The 20,651-nt window shown below is 40.0% G+C and overlaps 1 protein-coding gene across 1 annotated transcript in view; it reads right to left on the reverse strand.

Moving 5' to 3' along the window:
• The window catches only part of INSC (INSC spindle orientation adaptor protein), a 144,934-nt gene that overhangs the window by 69,788 nt on the left and 54,495 nt on the right, over positions 1 to 20,651 (reverse strand). The window contains exons 5-6 of the mRNA XM_038406380.2: positions 18,127 to 18,240; positions 1,955 to 2,080 (exon numbers count right to left, since the gene is read on the reverse strand). Of these exons, the coding sequence (XP_038262308.2) occupies positions 1,955 to 2,080; positions 18,127 to 18,240 (240 nt within the window). The remainder of the gene's footprint in view (positions 1 to 1,954; positions 2,081 to 18,126; positions 18,241 to 20,651) is intronic.

The following is a 20,651-nucleotide window of genomic DNA, read 5'->3' on the forward strand; positions in this document are numbered from 1 at the left end:
GGTGGGCAGTGGAATTTTTACAGCATGTTTGGGGAGAGTCTGCGAAAGAAAGAAAGAAAGAAAGAAAGAAAGAAAGAAAGAAAGAAAGAAAGAAAGAAAGAAAGAAAGGAAGAAAGAAAGAAAGAAAGAAAGAAAGAAAGAAAGAAAGAAAGAAAGAAAGGAAGAAAGAAAGAAAGAAAGAAAGAAAGAAAGAAAGAAAGAAAGAAAAAGGTTGAGAACCTGTGGTATAGGGCGTCTGTCATTTTCTTTTTCATTTCCAGTTTCCTAAGCTCCCTCAAATATAACTCAAATTAACTATCACCCAAGTATGCTCTCCTCATGGCTGTCCTATTTTTCCACTATCAGCGTGAATTAACTCTTCTGTTTCCTCATTAAATCATATCTGCCTAAATAATCATTATTGTAGATCTATTCCCTTTAGTCTCCATTAAACATTTGTTTAGTTGTCTTACTTTTCTTGAGCTTCCCCCTTTTCCAGCTACACCTGGCTTCTTCCTCCTCAGAGAAAAAAACAAAAACAAAAAACAAAAAAAAACAGCTGCTTCTACCACATATTACATCACTAACAATGGAATGTTCCTGTCACAAACCTTAATTCTGTTTAGCCAGACGGAGGAAACGAAACATCTCAACTCCAATTCTGGCCCTTAATGGACAAGGCACAGATCCTGAGAAGGTGCAGATTTAGGGAGTGAAGGCCCAGTTGACAAATTAGCTGGTGAATCCAATGGTAAAGATCTCAGTTAAAAATAGTCAAACCCCAGCAGAGAGTTGATTTTGTCCAAACTTGTCCTTCCCACCTCCTCTCCCCATTACAATCAGTCCATAGACATCTAAGCCCAAGGACAACTGCTTCTTCTTGGACTTCTGTAATGTCATCTTAATATTTGGTATGTCCTATATCAAGAGACTACATCCTGACTTTGCCAGGGAATGGCCTAGACTAGATTAACAGGTTGTTTCCCCTCTAGCAGTTTTGTTGCCACAATTATTACAGATGTAATGGGTGAACTCTTGAGCTTTCTTCCTTTGTTAGTCTGAACTAACACTTATTTCAACAAAAATGTGAAAAGTTATCATCTTCATTAAACCTAGGCTTACAGATTTAATTTTTGCTGGAGATGTGCTGTCATACTTTGCTTGAGTTCTGGGCAGTAAATTACAAGACATGTCAATGTAAAGTAGCAGTGAAATCATTTATCATTAACTTGAAGAGGCACATTATTCAACTGTAGAAGATGAATGTTTTATGAAACACAAAGGATGAGATCATGATTTAGTGACTGGCAGAAGTGCTCATTTTCCTAAATATAGAAGTGTACTTTTGTGGGTGATGGTGGATTAAAGTATAAACTGTCCAAATAATTTTGTGGGATAATGTTTTCATGTCAGCTATCAGTGTTAAAATGGTCTTCTACATGACTTATTGCTTATTGGTGGAAGCCTCTTCCTAACATTCAGCTATTATATTTGTCTCTATATTAATACAATTATACCCCTTATATGTCACCTCATTACTACAGAGGTGCTTTGCGGGGATGTCAGAAAAAAGGGCTTAAACATGTTTAAAGCTCTCCAAATTTCAAGGGTTTGGGTTATTTGGAATATGGGGATTTCTAAACAAAGACTTTAGCAAGTTCAGAGGTAATTACTTCAATAATTTCTTGACACAGCCATCAATGCATCTACTTGCCTTATGGAAATTATCCCTACTTAGAGAGATCATTTGTACAGACAATTGAATGGGATAATGTTATTGCTGAAACTAATAGTGTAAACATTGAAGATGTGCTCAGTGTGGGAAAACTGAACTCATCATCAAGCAAGGTATCAAACACAAGCCTGAACTGAATCCAAACACATTCCCAAGTTACCAATTACTAGACAAGATTAATGATTGGACTCCACTGATCTTGTTGAACAATCACTGTAAAGAGCATTGAAGTAACAATACCTTTTCCAGCTGGTGAATCCCTTCCTCCACACAGCATATAGATGCCAGTGTTCTGAGAGTCTGGGGATAAAGGCACCTGAAACAATCCTGGCGGCAGATCTTAAAGAGAGCAACAACACCTCCTTCCTGTAAGAGGAAAGCAAACTCAGGTCAACAACACTAATTACTACCTTGCACTTAATTGTTCTTTTTGAAAGATCTAGGATAATAAATGTTTTTTCAGTAATTTCTCCAAATTAACTACTGCCACAACAACAAAAAAGGTCTTAAGATCGCACAGAGGAGTCAAATTGATTAGTGCTTATAAATTAGGAGATGAAAGAGTAATGTAGCCTCAGTGGGAGGTGTGCTTAAACTATTGACTTTTACCATTTACAAACACTGTTTTAATTAAATTTGTCATACAAGTGAAAATTATACACAGAATTATCATTAGAATTTCCAGTCTTGGGGTAGTAACAATATTTGCTTGAAAAATTTAGCTGGGGAAAGAAGAGATTCTGCCAGTAAATATTGGTTTTAGGGGAAAAATAAGAAACCCACTGCAAATACTTTACAGTCTTCCAAATTTCTGAATCTCTCTCTCTCTCTCTCTCTCTCTCTATGCGCCTCATATGTTGCCAAAATGTTGCAGGGATGCATTAGAGATTTATGTATGTGTGTATCCATACAAGTGATCATCCTTAAAACATATCTATTTTGCCTTTAAAAAAGATAACATTATGGCACTTTTCATTACTATTCCAAAGGACTACTATTAATGTAAACACCACCTTTCAAATTCTGGGATTTCACATGAGAGGCAAGCTGTTCATTCTGAGGCCCAAATGACTGAGAAGATCTAGAGTATTAAGTCCAGCAAGGAGACAGACGTCCTTGCATAATATCTAAACACATGAAAGGGTGTGAACAGTAGTAAAAAGGCAAAAAAAAAAGTTAGGAATGGTGACAGCTGTTAGAGAAGTGAGGGGGAGCAGAATCCATAAGGAAGATTGCACTTGAGGAGTGATTGGATCTCGGGAAGACTCTGATGAAATTATGTAAATCCGAACAAAGATCTGGGTTCTGGTTGGGCAATGGGCAAAGCCCTAGATCTTACTTTGCCTAAACAAGTTTTCCTATCCCTAACATAATCATGTATATAATCATCTCTCAGACATACAGATGGTGCTTTGGTGCAGTCAGTCTTCTTCCCAAGTCTCTTGGTCCATTCCTCACTAAGTGGATACACACACACACGGGGGCGGGGGGGTGAAACTATCCCAAAAGGATATTAATGAAAATATCAAATACTGACATTCTGTTAAAATAGAGATTAATGAGAGCTGCTACAGAAAAGCTTAAGAGAAAAAGGTTGACCTTGTGGTTACATGCATTGGGACTTGAGAAACTAGGCTCACTTCCCAGTCCTGTTACACGCTTGCTTGTTTCAGAGTAGCAGCCGTGTTAGTCTGTATTCGCAAAAAGAAAAGGAGTACTTGTGGCACCTTAGAGACTAATAAATTTATTAGAGCATAAGCTTTCGTGAGCTACAGCTCACTTCATAGGATGCATTTGGTGGAAAAAACAGAGGGGAGATTTATATACACACACAGAGAACATGAAACAATGGGTTTATCATACACACTGTAAGGAGAAAGAAAAGGAGTACTTGTGGCACCTTAGAGACTAACAAATTTATTAGAGCATAAGCTTTCGTGAGCTACAGCTCACTTCATCGGATGCATCTGGTGGAAAAAACAGAGGAGAGATTTATACACACACAAAGAGAACATGAAACAATGGGTTTATCATACACACTGTAAGGAGAGTGATCACTTAAGATAAGCCATCACCAGCAGCAGGGGGGGGAAAGGAGGAAAACCTTTCATGGTGACAAGCAAGGTAGGCTAATTCCAGCAGTTAACAAGAATATCAGAGAAACAGTGGGGTGTGGGGTGGGAGGGAGAAATACCATGGGGAAATAGTTTTACTTTGTGTAATGACTCATCCATTCCCAGTCTCTATTCAAGCCTAAGTTAATTGTATCCAGTTTGCAAATTAATTCCAATTCAGCAGTCTCTCATTGGAGTCTGTTTTTGAAGCTTTTTTGTTGAAGTATAGCCACTCTTAGGTCTGTGATCGAGTGACCAGAGAGATTGAAGTGTTCTCCAACTGGTTTTTGAATGTTAAAGTTCTTGACGTCTGATTTGTGTCCATTCATTCTTTTACGTAGAGACGGTCCAGTTTGGCCAATGTACATGGCAGAGGGGCATTCCTGGCACATGATGGCATATATCACATTGGTAGATGCGCAGGTGAACGAGCCTCTGATAGTGTGGCTGATGTGATTAGGCCCTATGATGGTATCCCCTGAATAGATATGTGGACAGAGTTGGCAACGGGCTTTGTTGCAAGGATAGGTTCCTGGGTTAGTGCTTCTGTTGTGTGGTGTATGGTTGCTGGTGAGTATTTGCTTCAGATTGGGGGGCTGTCTGTAAGCAAGGACTGGTCTGTCTCCCAAGATCTGTGAGAGTGATGGGTCGTCCTTCAGGATAGGTTGTAGATCCTTGATGATGCGTTGGAGAGGTTTTAGTTGGGGGCTGAAGGTGATGGCTAGTGGCGTTCTGTTGTTTTCTTTGTTGGGCCTGTCCTGTAGTAGGTGACTTCTGGGTACTCTTCTGGCTCTGTCAATCTGTTTCTTCTCTTCAGCAGGTGGGTATTGTAGTTGTAGGAATGCATGATAGAGATCTTGTAGGTGTTTGTCTCTGTCTGAGGGGTTGGAGCAAATGCGGTTATATCATAGCGCTTGGCTGTAGACAATGGATCGAGTGGTATGATCTGGATGAAAGCTAGAGGCATGTAGGTAGGAATAGCGGTCAGTAGGTTTCCGATATAGGGTGGTGTTTATGTGACCATCGCTTATTAGCACCGTAGAGTCCAGGAAGTGGATCTCTTGTGTGGACTGGTCCAGGCTGAGGTTGATGGTGGGATGGAAATTGTTGAAATCATGGTGGAATTCCTCAAGAGCTTCTTTTCCATGGGTCCAGATGATGAAGATGTCATCAATGTAGCGCAAGTAGAGTAGGGGCATTAGGGGACGAGAACTGAGGAAGCGTTGTTCTAAGTCAGCCATAAAAATGTTGGCATACTGTGGGGCCATGCGAGTACCCATCGCAGTGCCGCTGATTTGAAGGTATACATTGTCACCAAATGTGAAATAGTTATGGGTCAGGACAAAGTCACAAAGTTCAGCCACCAGGTTAGCCGTGACAGTATCGGGGATACTGTTCCTTACGGCTTGTAGTCCATCTTTGTGTGGAATGTTGGTGTAGAGGGCTTCTACATCCATAGTGGCTAGGATGGTGTTTTTAGGAAGATCACCAATGGACTGTAGTTTCCTCAGGAAGTCAGTGGTGTCTCGAAGATAGCTGGGAGTGCTGGTAACGAAGGGCCTGAGGAGGGAGTCTACATAGCCAGACAATCCTGCTGTCAGGGTGCCAATGCCTGAGATGATGGGGCGTCCAGGATTTCCAGGTTTATGGATCTTGGGTAGCAGATAGAATACCCCAGGTCGGGGCTCCAGGAGTGTGTCTGTGGAGATTTGTTCTTGTGCTTTTTCAGGGAGTTTCTTGAGCAAATGCGATGGTCACATAAACACCACCCTATATCGGAAACCTACTGACCGCTATTCCTACCTACATGCCTCTAGCTTTCATCCAGATCATACCACTAGATTCATTGTCTACAGCCAAGCGCTATGATATAACCACATTTGCTCCAACCCCTCAGACAGAGACAAACACCTACAAGATCTCTATCATGCATTCCTACAACTACAATACCCACCTGCTGAAGTGAAGAAACAGATTGACAGAGCCAGAAGAGTACCCAGAAGTCACCTACTACAGGACAGGCCCAACAAAGAAAACAACAGAACGCCACTAGCCATCACCTTCAGCCCCCAACTAAAACCTCTCCAACGCATCATCAAGGATCTACAACCTATCCTGAAGGACGACCCATCACTCTCACAGATCTTGGGAGACAGACCAGTCCTTGCTTACAGACAGCCCCCCAATCTGAAGCAAATACTCACCAGCAACCACACACCACACAACAGAACCACTAACCCAGGAACCTATCCTTGCAACAAAGCCCGTTGCCAACTCTGTCCACATATCTATTCAGGGGATACCATCATAGGGCCTAATCACATCAGCCACACTATCAGAGGCTCGTTCACCTGCGCATCTACCAATGTGATATATGCCATCATGTGCCAGCAATGCCCCTCTGCCATGTACATTGGCCAAACTGGACAGTCTCTACGTAAAAGAATGAATGGACACAAATCAGACGTCAAGAATTATAACATTCAAAAACCAGTTGGAGAACACTTCAATCTCTCTGGTCACTCGATCACAGACCTAAGAGTGGCTATACTTCAACAAAAAAGCTTCAAAAACAGACTCCAACGAGAGACTGCTGAATTGGAATTAATTTGCAAACTGGATACAATTAACTTAGGCTTGAATAGAGACTGGGAATGGATGAGTCATTACACAAAGTAAAACTATTTCCCCATGGTATTTCTCCCTCCCACCCCACCCCCCACTGTTCCTCTGATATTCTTGTTAACTGCTGGAATTAGCCTACCTTGCTTGTCACCATGAAAGGTTTTTCTCCTTTCCCCCCCTGCTGCTGGTGATGGCTTATCTTAAGTGATCACTCTCCTTACAGTGTGTATGATAAACCCATTGTTTCATGTTCTCTGTGTGTGTGTATAAATCTCTCCTCTGTTTTTTCCACCAAATGCATCCGATGAAGTGAGCTGTAGCTCACGAAAGCTTATGCTCTAATAAATTTGTTAGTCTCTAACGTGCCACAAGTACTCCTTTTCTTTTTGCGAATACAGACTAACACGGCTGCTACTCTGAAAACTGTAAGGAGAGGTTTCTCCACTCTATACGGCTAAATTCAGTGCCTTGCATAATGAACTGTAGCTCACGAAAGCTTATGCTCTAATAAATTTGTTAGTCTCTAAGGTGCCACAAGTACTCCTTTTCTTTTTACTGTAACGAGAGTGATCACTTAAGATAAGCCATCACCAGCAGCAGGGGGGGAAAGGAGGAAAACCTTTCATGGTAACAAGCAAGGTAGGCTAATTCCAGCAGTTAACAAGAATATCTGAGGAACAGTTGGGGGTGGGGTGGGGGGGAGAAATAACAAGGGGAAATAGTTTTACTTTGTGTAATGACTCATCCATTCCCAGTCTCTATTCAAGCCTAAGTTAATTGTATCCAGTTTGCAAATTAATTCCAATTCAGCAGTCTCTCGTTGGAGTCTGTTTTTGAAGCTTTTTTGTTGAAGGATAGCCACTCTTAAGTCTGTAATCGAGTGACCAGAGAGATTGAAGTGTTCTCCAACTGGTTTTTGAATGTTATAATTCTTGACGTCTGATTTGTGTCCATTCATTCTTTTACGTAGAGACTGTCCAGTTTGGCCAATGTACATGGCAGAGGGGCATTGCTGGCACATGATGGCATATATCACATTGGTAGATGCGCAGGTGAACGAGCCTCTGATAGTGTGGCTGATGTGATTAGGCCCTATGATGGTATCCCCTGAATAGATATATGGACAGAGTTGGCAACGGGCTTTGTTGCAAGGATAGGTTCCTGGGTTAGTGGTTCTGTTGTGTGGTGTGTGGTTGCTGGTGAGTATTTGCTTCAGGTTGGGGGGGCTGTCTGTAAGCAAGGACTGGCCTGTCTCCCAAGATCTGTGAGAGTGATGGGTCGTCCTTCAGGATAGGTTGTAGATCCTTGATGATGCGTTGGAGAGGTTTTAGTTCTCTCCAACATGAACCAAATGGCATTCAGTAAAAGTAGAAATCCTCAGGCATCTTCCTAAATACACCTAAAAGGTCCACGTATTAAGATATAGATTAAGATTAAGATATTTTCAATTTCACAGAACTGTCTTTTTGGTGTGGTTTTTTCTTTGTTTTCATTTTTGTCTTCTTTTACCACTTGTGATGCCTAGAAATACTGTGACACACAGAACTTTATTGGCATGGGGGTTATGGCATGAATGTGAATCAAACATTGATTTCTGGAATTAAAATAAAATACTGTATGATTTTGCATTCTCTATATATGAAAACAATACAAACTGTAGAAGAGTTTGTTTGGAGTATGTTAAATCTAACAAAGTGACACTACTTGAAAAAACATCAGAATTTTGAAAGATGAGCTCTGAATAAATCTTCAAGGTAGAAATTTTATACTGTGCCTTTGGTTATGCATGTGTAATTTCCACTGATATCAATGGAAGTAGTATGCATGTATTTGAGAGCAGAATTTGCTCCTACAATCATCATGAAAAAGTATATAAAGCATATACACAGCAGAAGCACAAAACCTACCACATAGCTCATTACTGAATCTCTAAAATTAATGAAGGCAATATACTAACAAAATTACTTTATGTTTCAATCATACCTTTCTTCCATCAAAAGCTCAAAACACACAAATGAAAAAGATACAATAGAGTTAGTGCACTGCACTTTTTCTAACCCCAGTGCAATCAGGCATTTGATTATTTCAAATTCTAAAGTCCTTGCAGTTTGTCAGATACAAAGAGGACACATTGAACATTGCTCTTTATTGAAGATATGTATTTCAGTACTTCAATCTTAATAAGTGAACGTTTAGAATGGATGACACTACTAATTCCCAAACAATGGTGGCACATTTATTGCAAGCTTTCTGTGTGATAACAGCCATCCTGCTTTTGTCTAACATGGGCAGAACGTGAGTTATCAACAACTTGCTCAGCAGGATATACTACCTATTTGTTTCATAGCTATGGGTAGTATTGAGATGTAAAGAGTTGCTCATAAGTAATGAATCTAGGAAAGCCAAAAAGGGAGATTTCTACTTCTGAACTGAAGTTTGAGATAAACAAACACCAAACCCAAAAGCTCTCAGTTGCTCCTGACTTCACGGGGAGCTGAAGACTCTCAGCACTTCCCAGGAGTCAATCAGCATCTTGCAAGAACAGGTATCTGTACCTTTAATACTGATTATAGAAGGATTTAGCCTGATGGAGATTAAAATAGTAATAATTAGAGATGTGTGAACTAATTCAGAGAAAACAAGGAAGTTGAGCTCACACAGCTGTGCCTGTTTCCAAGAGCTTCTGACATACCTAAGCCCACTTCCCTCTTTCCCACCCAAATTCTTGCTTGATACCTGAGCCGAACTAAATGTACCAAAATGTTCCAGCAATCAGAATAGCATGTTATATTGCCTTCAGTTCAGTCCTGTAGGGACTGAGCACTCTGGGGCATAATTAAGGGCTTGAATTAGAATATCAAGCCCAGTACTGGCAGCTTCACCCTTAGCATTTCTCTCTTGTAAGGAGACTATTAGCATAGTATTAAATCACAAGCCATTAGTATTACCCCTTAATTGTTCATCTGCTAATTAGATTCACTTACAGCAAGGTCTGTTTCTTGAGTGGTATTTTTCCTTTATTTATGTACCATTTATTTGTTATTGGCTTTTGTTGGTTCTTTTAGCTGTCATGAAGCAGAATTAATTTAGAAGCAATCTGTTTCACGTAAACCAATTTTCCACAAGTGCGAGACTCCATGGGTAAGATTTATAACTCAGGTTGTTGAGGTCTCCCTATGATCTCAAAGCCTAATGACTGATTTTTAATGATCATTCCATGATTAATGAGTCTTGACAGGGAAGGTCCAAGGGAACAAAAATATAATAGACATACTGTAATAAAGAGAAGAATTTTGTGAAAATAGCCCTGCAATGGCCAGACAATGATACAGCCAATAACTTATGCCAGGCCCTAGCTTTAATTCTGTTTATTTTTAAAATTATATACACATTACTAGGGTCTCCATCCCATTGTCACCATGGCATATATATGTACACACACACACACACATATACACAAAATGGATTATTGTCCAAAACTTACAGCCAAATCCTGAGCTTTTTCTTTATTCAGAATAACACCACCACACACAAAACTAGTTTATCTGTTCCTAGGGTTTCCCCTTACAGGACTTCCTTTCTCCCTCCCTGTCTCTCATTTGCTTTAGAGATGCTACTTTTAATACTGCTGAGTATGCACCAAAGTGACCCAACTGATCTGTCTGCCAGGCTGGGTCAAAAGAATAACTCTTTCCCACCACACAGTTTTAGAATCTGACATAATGGCATGAACACTCTAGGTTTCACAAAAAACTGAAACTATTTGTTTCTAATTAATATAATGTGCCTTCAGCAGGAATAAGAGGCCAGGTAGGTTTTCAGTTTGGAGTTTTTTTATTTCAGAACGTTTTAAACTTTAGCAAAGTAACATATTGAAAAAAAGAACAAAAACTCCACCAAGAATCAAACAAATCAACCTCATGCAACTAGCCATACAACCTTACCATGGTTTAAATGCCCTAGTTCTTAGATAATCTGTGAAACCTGAAATGGGGGAGAGATGGAGGTGGGGGAAGAGGGCACAGACATGGGAAGGGGATAGTAGATCCTGATGCTCAGGGAAAATGAGACTAAAAGCTGCATGAACAATTTTGTGGGTTTGTTTGTTTATTATAAATTACTATCCCTCCCCCCACGCGAGCTTTCACCAGTGAATAGTGGTTTGAAATAGGGCGAATGTGAAACAGCAATATCTGAGGGGTTTGTGTGTGAGTGTGTGGTGCTGAGATTTCACAAAAAATTACATCAATTTTCACTTTGCTACTGAAGGAAATCGTGAACTCATTTCCAGGTTCCTTTTGCCCTGCATCTCAAAAAGTCACTTATGCCAGTGCACAGAGAATACAAAAGAGACATAAAAATATTGCTATTCTGATCTGGTGTGTGCTCACTGTGCACTGGGGTAAGTGACTAAACAAGATGTAGGATGACAGAATCAGGCCCAATAAGTTTTAGTGCATGGGAGAAATAATGATACAACTGAGTGATGCATCCACTACCCACATTTTTTTCAAAGAAAAAACACTAAGTTGGCAACATCTAAAGGTTCTCTGAGAAAGGGAACATTTCTGCTTCACTATTTGGAACATGTTTGGCACATTTTGTGCTACTGCCATTAGTGAGTGGGTAAAGTACCTTCTGACCTTAGACAAACCACATTTTCCTCAGACTCGACCCTGGGGTCGCACAATGGTAAAGAAGCCATTTGAAAGGATGTTTTTGACCCATTTGACAGTTCCATGTTTGCTCAAATAAGGCATTTTAACATTGTTTTATGGACACCACAGAGTTGAGCTCAAATATCAGTTTAGAACAATTTAAGCCTCTCACATTGTTGCCAATTTCTACCAGTCATTCAGATTGCACTTGTAAGCAGAGTCTGGATGAGTTCTCCCCTGATATCTAGTGGTGAGGTGTGGAAAAAGACTTCAGAAGCAGATCTCGTATGAGATCACAACATTTGAGATCACCCTGCCTAGGTGCTCAGCATGATGGGACTGCTTGCCCAAATTATCACTTGTGGCTGGTGTTGGATCCCCAGTCTCCTTGTTATTGGGGCAGGTGTAATAAAGGGTTGCTACCCTTCTTATGTGAACCGAGGGCAGCAGAACTGTACCTGGCATACCCCAATAGAGGGACTGACCCTCAACTGAACAGCATTTGCTACACTGGGTTCCAAAAACCAATGAGTGTGAGATATTGGAGATAGATATGTGTACCTGGTGGTGTGGGCCCTGTTTAAGGGTCCTAGACACTATTTGATCCTTCCTCTTTTCATGGTATAATAAAAAAGCTAATTTAGACTCTATTGAGAGTCTTGTTACATGCTGCAGAGCTGAAATCACTGATACCTAGGTCTAAGTATTAGACCTACTTTGGGATAGTGTATCTACTGCAAGAGTGCCTATGGTGCACCAGCAGTGAGGTTCTCCCACTAGCAGCTGAAATCACTGAGATCTGAACTCACCAAGAGCTGTGTTAAGTGTGTGTGGGAGCCCTGAAGACATCTTGGTGAGCGGGTAGCTGGTGCAGAGGCATGTCAAGTGGCTAGCAGGGCAACTGGGGGAGAGGCGTGGCAAGTGGCCAGCAGAGAAGCTAGTGGAGAGGGCCAGAGCAGAGTCCCACAGAGGTGTGGTGTCAAGGTTGATTCCCCACTCTGGCCTTTGAGCGCAGAAGGTGGAGGCCTGCAAGGACTCTAAAAATTAATACTTGCCACTCCAGGCTTGTATTAAACTCCCAAGGTTACAGCTTTTCTCTGACCTTGGATTGGTAGATGCTGCTACCCCCAAGGGCAAAACCCCTTTGAGAACCCAGGAAGGCACACTTGGAAATTCCTTCCTGTGGGATACCCTCAAGCCCTTTCACCCGCCATCCGGGAAGAGCTGAGAAAGAAAAAAAAAGGAATCAGCTGTTGCCACCAGCTAATTAAACATGTGCACAAACATTTTATGTCACAAAAATCCAATTCTTTTCTTAAAAAAAGGTAAATTTTATTAATTAAAAAAAAAGAAGAAAATACATCTGACAACTCAGGCTTTTGCTAGATTTAAAAAAAAAACCCAACTACAAGGATCAAGCATCAAGAATAGCTCTTTTGAGGTCCAGCTTAAAGGTTACAAGCAAAACTAAAGCACCTGGGATTAACACAGAGGAATCCACAAGCCATAAAGAAATAAAAGGAATAAACCTAATCGCATCATTTTAGACATTCCCTGATTTACTTACATATGTGGGGTTTCAAATGAGTCGTTTCTAGGTAGGGCACTGAGGATTTTTCATACCTGGCCCAAGCTTCTCACAGCATAACTGCTCCCTGTCTGCCTCTCCCAAAGAACAGACAGACAGACAGACAGACAGACAAAAGGAAAGTCTTGTTTCAATTTTAAAAAGTTCTAGCCTTCCCATTGGAACTGTGCAGGGAAATATTCTTTGTACTCGCTACATCCTGCCTACCAATGCAAGACAGGGATAATCTGTTGCAATGTGTATTGTTTACCTTTAATATCAACATCTTGTATGCTTTGAGTGACAACATGCAGTTAGGGACTTGATCCACATCTAGTCTGAACCATATTGGCAGCTCTGTCCAGATCCTGCACCCACTGATGTTAATAGGACAGTTGCCATTAAACTTTACTGAGGAAAAGAATAGGCTCCAGATGAGTCAGCATGACAACACTGTACAGGCTGGATTCATGATGCATTTTGTAGGGATATTTGGTATTAGCAAATGTCATTTGTTTGCTAAAATTAATATTTATTATTTAGGTGTAGCTGTAATTACAGCATAAAGCTGTTTGTGTTTCATAGACAAACTCTACTCTTAGCACAGTGAACAGCACATGGATCAGTTATTCACCCTTATAAAATCTCCCTCACAGTGCAACAATTTAGGGATTGGCTTTCAGAAATGCTGCTCTCACACAATTCCAGTTAAGTCAAGGGGAAATGGGGCTGCTGAGAACATCTGAAAAATCAGACCCATCAGAATGTCTAACACTCCTTCCCAAGCACAGATGAAGATGTATTTTTGTGTGTCTATGTTCACTGAGGCTACCAATGTGGCCTGGCCACACTGCTACGGGTTATATTCTTGTCATTATCCAAGATGGCTTGTCCTTGAAAAGTACTTTAATGAGAGACTCCCCTGCCCCTCCAAAAAAAAAAAAAGCCCAGGGAACTGAAGGCAATGGTGGTAACATTAGGTGGTTTCCCTCTGAGTCAATATTCTTTGCAACAAGGGTGAGCATCATGTAAGTGGCTGCTGGAATTGCTTGCAGAGGCCCTGACCTTCATGAAATTAAAGGTTCCATAGGACTCAACCTAACATTCTGGCCATGGTAATAACACTCTACCTGCCTTCAGCTCCCCTGTGGTTTGTGTGTAGTTGCTATGTGCTGTTAAACAGTTATGGCATTTCACTCCCCAGTGTGCCTTCACTTCAGTGGTAGATGGAGTCTATATAGTCTTGGATCTGTATAGTCTTGGGTCTATATTAGAGGGAATCAGTGGGAGTCCCAGGAAGCATTCTGGCTGCCTCCAAATGTCTCTTAGAGCTCTGGGGATTAGAAACTAGAGTGGGAGCTCTGCCACCTTTCTACAGGATTATACATGTTCTCCTCTGACCTTCACTGGTAAAGTTCTGCTGGCCAATGTGGAACCATGTGCTAAGTCTCATTCTAGTGTCAGTAACAAACTCGTACTGTCCTTGCATTCAGGAAGTGAAAGTACTTGGTCTGTGGTTTGCCTCTGCAAAAAGGCAATAATAATAATAATAATAATAACAATAATAATAATAATAATGAGTGGAGGAAAGACTCTCTCTCTCACACACATCTCCCCTTCCGTCCACCTGTGTAGGTTCAAGATCATCATCATCTTACCATTGGAAATAGAGATCAGTGAAAAACTATTTGACCAGTTTTGCTTACTTTTCTAGTCACAGCATTTATGCAAACACACCGAGATTTTCTCTACTTTCTTCACTATTTGAAATATTCAGTCATCTCCATGGCTTGCTTTCTGGGAGTATTCAAACACAAAAGCTTAAAAACCATTTTCCATGAGTATTCGTAGTAGTAAATAGCACACAAAGGGTTGCAAATAAAACCAGAGTGAATCCATTTAAAAACACAAACAACTATGTGAGAAATATTATTTTCACTATATATCTATCTTACCTTTTGGTAAATTAGCATTTTATTTTCTTACATGGCACTTTAGCCCTTTTTATACATGTGCACGTATTTGTGTGCAGGTGGTGGTTTAAATATGTATATGGTATTCGGATTGCTCTATTTACTATATATTAGGGGACATTCATGACACCTTTTTTTTTTAAAGTGAACATACACAGGGCCTGATTCACTACTGCCCTGCACCTTGTGTAGTCTTTTACACCAGTGCAAATTGGTTATCAAATGCTACCAAAACTGAAGATCATCATTTTACAGCCATTTTGCACTAGTGGAAGTAACTGCTGAGTCACACCACATCAGCCCACAATGTACATGTTTGTAACATTATACTAAATGCACCTGCATCATCTTGTTCGCATTTCTTTTCACAATTGTAGAGATAAGATTGAGATTGAGATAAGATTGAGATAAGAGATAACATTTTTAAAGAAATGTTTATTTTGATAACATTAAGCCCAAACCCAATATGCAATTAATGCTGTCTACAGGAGATCTCTAAATAATTTGATAGTTTACCAAAACAAACTTGGCAACATTTCAACTATGGATTTTTAGATCAGACCATACTAATGGTTCTGCTTCCTTAAAGGATGGACAAGCATTGGATTGAGTAATTCATTGACTACATCACAGTAACATATACAGATGTTGGGTTGCATTTGAAACCCAGCCAAATGGCTGCATTTTAGAGTGTGCAGATTTTCCTATATAAAGTTGTGACATACTTTGCCCTCTTATCCCTTGAATAACCAATATTGATAGCTGCAGGTAATCACTTCAGTTCTAATATGCTCTGCAACGTTCATTAGAGAAACAATCTCTAGTTATAGCAGACTGAACTGAGGCAGCTAAATGACAGCAGAATTTCCAGAAGCACCGTGGAAAACCTTAAAGGTCTCATTAACAAGGAGACGGAAGGCAAAAGTGGTTTTAAGCCACCTTTCTGCTCCATAATCCCGGGACTGGCTAAAGGCCTAAAGAGGCATTTGCGCCAGCTTATAAATCTCCTGAGAGGCCATTGTAACAGTAACAATCTATAGAGCACAGTGTGCTTCAGCCCGTGAAATATCTTCTTCCACTTCCAGTACAATTCCTGCCTCAGGAGGTGAAGGAGAAGATGATGTCATTTGCTATCCTGGCTTGTATCAGCTGGGGATTCCATCACATTGAGGGAATAATTGGCTGCTCATTTAGAGTAGATGTAAGGATCTTTACACCCTTAAAATCTATCTTAGACTTCCTGTGTCTTTGGGTAAGTTATTTAGCCTTTCTGTGCCTTAACTTAGGGCAGGTCTGCACTATGGGCCTAAGTTGACCTAAGTTACGCAGTTCCAGCTACTTGAATAATGTAGCTGGAGTCGACATACCTTGGGTCGACTTATTGCAGTGTCTACACTGCACTGGGTCGATGGGAGAAACTCTCCTGTCAACAGGACAGCAGGAGGGGGATGGACTAGATGACCTCCTGAGGTCCCTTCCAACCCTGATATTCTATGAAATTGGCATCAATTAAATTATACAAATAGCATAGGATGTCAACATACAATGTGAAAGCCTCCACTTTCATTGATAGACTATACCAGTAATTTTTGTTTTTACTTTAATTTGAAGTAACTCAAACTCTTTTGGTGTTCATGTATTATTTATTCGGCCATGAGTCTCTTAAAAGACGTATCTTTTCCTGGGGTTATTATTTTTTAGATTTGAAAACAAGATTTATAAATACAGGTTTTTAGTTCTTTTGACAGTATACTGTCTTCACTCTAGTCATAAACTAGCACTCTTCCTTGAAACTCCTTTTGGGACTTCAAGTAGAGTTCTACTGTCTATACCTTACAATGCACATTCAGTTTTAAAAACATAAACAAAGCATTTTAAACCTACTCTTTATTGATGCTAAATGTTTCTAAAAGCTGCTAAAATGACTAACAAATAAAAATTAATTCTGCATGCGTCTACTGCCCTTTCCTGTTGAAAATGATGATCAGTTAAATTCCTACAGTGTCAGTTAAATTCATACATCCATCCAGAAATTCAGAGTTTTATCAATCAATACGTCTCAAAAGAACATGATGCTCCTTTTATATCTGATAAGAAATAATGTCTTGATCCAATTGAAATTCAAGTGTTGTCAATGGGCAAAAGATAATTTACTATAAAAATACCTGGATTTATTCTTGTAATGGCTTGTGGAATTAAATAGATAAGCAAAACACATAATAAATTTAAGGTATCCACAGCTAGCTGCAGATTTAGAAATGGTAAGGAAACTAGAAACGTGAATGGTCCATTCTCCTCTTGGTATGTCCATGTAAGTTTTATAAATATTAATAGGTGCTAGGCCTGAATATCAAGGGAACAACAGACTCCTTTATTCTCAGATATCCTTCAACTCATGGCAGAATTCCCACTGATATCAATAGATGTTGTGTATGGACTGGGGTTGTATATGGCATATGATTTTTGAACGGCGCAAAGTGAATTTTCAAAATGCTGTTCTGGAGTAAAATAAAGGTAGTTTTCACTGAAGCATAAAATTCCAGTGGACAGTAGGTTAGAAATTACAGAGGTCACTCTGATGGCTAGTACACAGTGTTTGGGGTGGTGAGGATGGGAGCATACACTATTAAGAAGCCCAAAACAACCCGTAACTCATCAAAAGCCTATCCCTAGAGAATAGACAACAAAAGGTTAGCCATACAGGAAAGCAGCCAGCCCTCTCTAGCCAATTCATGCACCAGTAACAAGGCTGGGTTCCAGTAAAGCCGGTTCTTCTGGGTTGTCATCATAATACAGTGATGTGATGTAATTATCCCCTTAACAAACATGCTGTGTTCTATTTGTGTTCAGACTGAATCATGGCCTATTTCAGGAGGGTTTAGAATTCCACCATTACCATTTAGCTCTTCTAGCCGCACAGACATAAATTTAAGGGAGAAAATATTGAATTAGCGCCTCATGAAAAATTCAACCTCTACATAAATAGCTACATTACGAACACCAAAATTACACTTAAAATGTCAGTACTGAGATAGGGTCACATGTTCCATGACACCTGCAATGCAACAGCATCTGTGCCGTCCTCTACCCAGCTGCCACTCCCCTGTATGTCCGTCTTTTTTGATATTTTTAAATGAAAAAAAGAAAAACATGGTTTCTTAAAGTAAAAATTTATTTTTTCATTAAACTGGATTAGCTGAAATAAAAAGTTCTAGCCTGCTGCATTATAGAATTTCATATTACAACCTGTACAGTATGTTTATCATAAATGCCCAGTTAGTAACTCTAAACCAACCATTCCCATAATACATGGTAATTAATCTAGTTCTAGATTTACTACTGGATTCCTCTCCGAACAGGAAGTAGCTTCCCTAGCACTGCACCCCCAACACTTGGGAAACCTCTGGACCACTGCAACTATAATAAAAAAAATAGCCAGTTAACTCTACATTGAATGAATTTGTTTGCACCTTACCTTAGCTATGATGCGGCACAATTGAGCACCCTCCTGGGTAAGGCTGAATAAACTACTGGTAGATGATTCGGTGATATATATATTATCTGATGAATTTATTTGTCTCACAAGATTCTGTGCAACACAAAAAGATAATAAACACCAGTTACTTCCAATGAAAAGAATCAAGGTGGGATAGCTGTGTTTTTTTCTTTTAGGTTGGAGTAACTGAATCTAGTCAGTTTAACCAGTTTCAAAGTTACTAATCACAAAGTGAAGGGAGAGAGAGAGAAAAAAGACATTGTATGGGCCAAATTCTGCCCTTGTTAACACTGGGTTACCATATTTATTTCAACTGCATAGATTAACTAAGGGTAGAATTTGCCCCTACACCTTTTTATATAGAGATCTCTCTTAAGAAAATAACAACATTTAAAATACTGAACAAAGAGCACTGCAATTATTTGGGAGAACATTATTTGATTTAGCATGGAATTATTCTATGATTTGCAAAGGGTGATTAATTTGCCTAGCTCAAAACTGACATAATGCTATGAATCTCCTATTTTTACACCAGAGTAATGCTGCAGACTACTGACCTAACAGGCCTTTTCCTCTTCTAGTTTCCACAATTCTATAATAGGATTCTGCTAAGATCTATTAACGACCCTCAAACTATAGAGGAAGTCTCATAGTCAGTGCATGGCCTTGTGACAGAAAAAGCACTGATTAAGTCACCAGTAAATGTAATTGATTAAATGCATATTTTCTTTTTAAATCGTTATCTTGGTTTTGCATGTGTACCACTGCATTTGCACAGATTAAGGGGGTGGTTAGAAGAGCAGAGGCTCCATGATGCTACATTTAATGTTGTTCTCTCCACCAGTGCATGTTATCATTACAAAGAAGAAATACAGCTTTTAAGAAAGAGAAGCTATGTATCTGGATGATCTTGTAAACTGGAGTAATAGTAATAGGATAAAATTTAATAGTGAGAAGTGTAAGGTCATGATTTAGGGATTAATAACTATAATTTTAGTTATAAGCTGGGGATGCATCAATTAGAAGTAATGGAGGAGGAGAAGGACCTTGGAGTATTGGTTGACCACAAGATGACTATGAGCCGCCAAAATGATATGGCCGTGAAAAAAGCTAATGCGGTCTTGGGATGCATCAGGCAAGGTATTTCCAGTAGAGATAAGGAGGTGTTAGTACCGTTAGACAAGACACTGGTGAGATCTCATCTGGAATACTGTGTGCAGTTCTAGTCTACCATGTTTAAGAAGGATGAATTCAAACTGGAACAGGTACAGAGAAGGGCTACTAGGATGATCCGAGGAATGGAAAACCTGTTTTATGAAAGGATACTCAAGGAGCTTGGCTTGTTTAGCCTAACCAAAAGAAGGTTGAGGGGAGATATGATTGCTCTTTATAAATATATCAGAGAGATAAATACTGGAGAGGAAGAGGAAGAGGAATTATTTAAGCTCAGTACCAATGTGGACACAAGAACAAATGGATATAAACTGGCCATTGGGAAGTTTAGACTTGAAATTAGACAAAGATTTCTAACCATCAGAGGAATGAAGTTCTGGAATAGCCTTCCAATGGAAGCAGTGGGGGCAAAAGACCTATCTGGCTTCAAGATTAAACTTGATAAGTTTATGGAGGAGATGGTATGATGGGATAACATGATTTTGGCAATTAATTGATCTTTAACTATTCATGGTAAATAGGCCCAATGGCCTGTGATGGGATGGGATCTGAGTCACTACAAAGAATTCTTTCCTGAGTATCTGGCTGGTGAATCTTGCCCACATGCCCACAGCTGATCACCATATTTGGGGTCAGGAAGGAATTTTCCTCCAGGGCAGATTGGAAGAGGCCCAGGGGTTTTTTGCCTTCTTCTGTAGCATGGGGCACGAGTCACTTGCTGGAGGAGTCTCTGCACCTTGAAGTCTTTAAACCATGATTTGAGGACTTCAATAGCTCAGACATAGGTGAGAGGTTTATTGCAGGAGTGGGTGGGCGAGATTCTGTGGCCTGCATTGTGCAGGTGGTCAGACTAGATGATAATAATGGTCCCTTCTGACCTTAATATCTATGAGTCTATCTTTATTTTTCTCATATCTTTGGAAGAAGTGTAGAAAAAAATTCCCATTTATAAGCTTATGAGCCAAAATTCAGTCCTCTTCTCTTCAACAGGCTGTATTTCTGTCTTTAACTTTTAGCACCACTGCCCAAAAAGTCTTCTTAGAAAGTCAAAGAACCTATTGTTTTACATTTTAACATTTATCCAGACAGGAGTAAAATCCTCACAATCCATGGCAACTGTGATGGGTTGGACTCCCTTCTGGGATGCCACCTGATACACTGGGATTTCACTCAGCCCGCCTGCTCCTCTAGCCTGGGCTCCCTCTCCCTGTTTTGCTTAATCAGGCTCCCTGACTGCACACGCACACACACACACACGTATGTAGGGAGCACCACCTGTAGAATCACACAGAGGCTGCAAACACCTCTCTATGGGAAGGTTCAGCTAGGAA

This window comes from Dermochelys coriacea, chromosome 6, assembly GCF_009764565.3.
Source record: "Dermochelys coriacea isolate rDerCor1 chromosome 6, rDerCor1.pri.v4, whole genome shotgun sequence".
NCBI classification, from domain to species: domain Eukaryota; kingdom Metazoa; phylum Chordata; order Testudines; family Dermochelyidae; genus Dermochelys; species Dermochelys coriacea.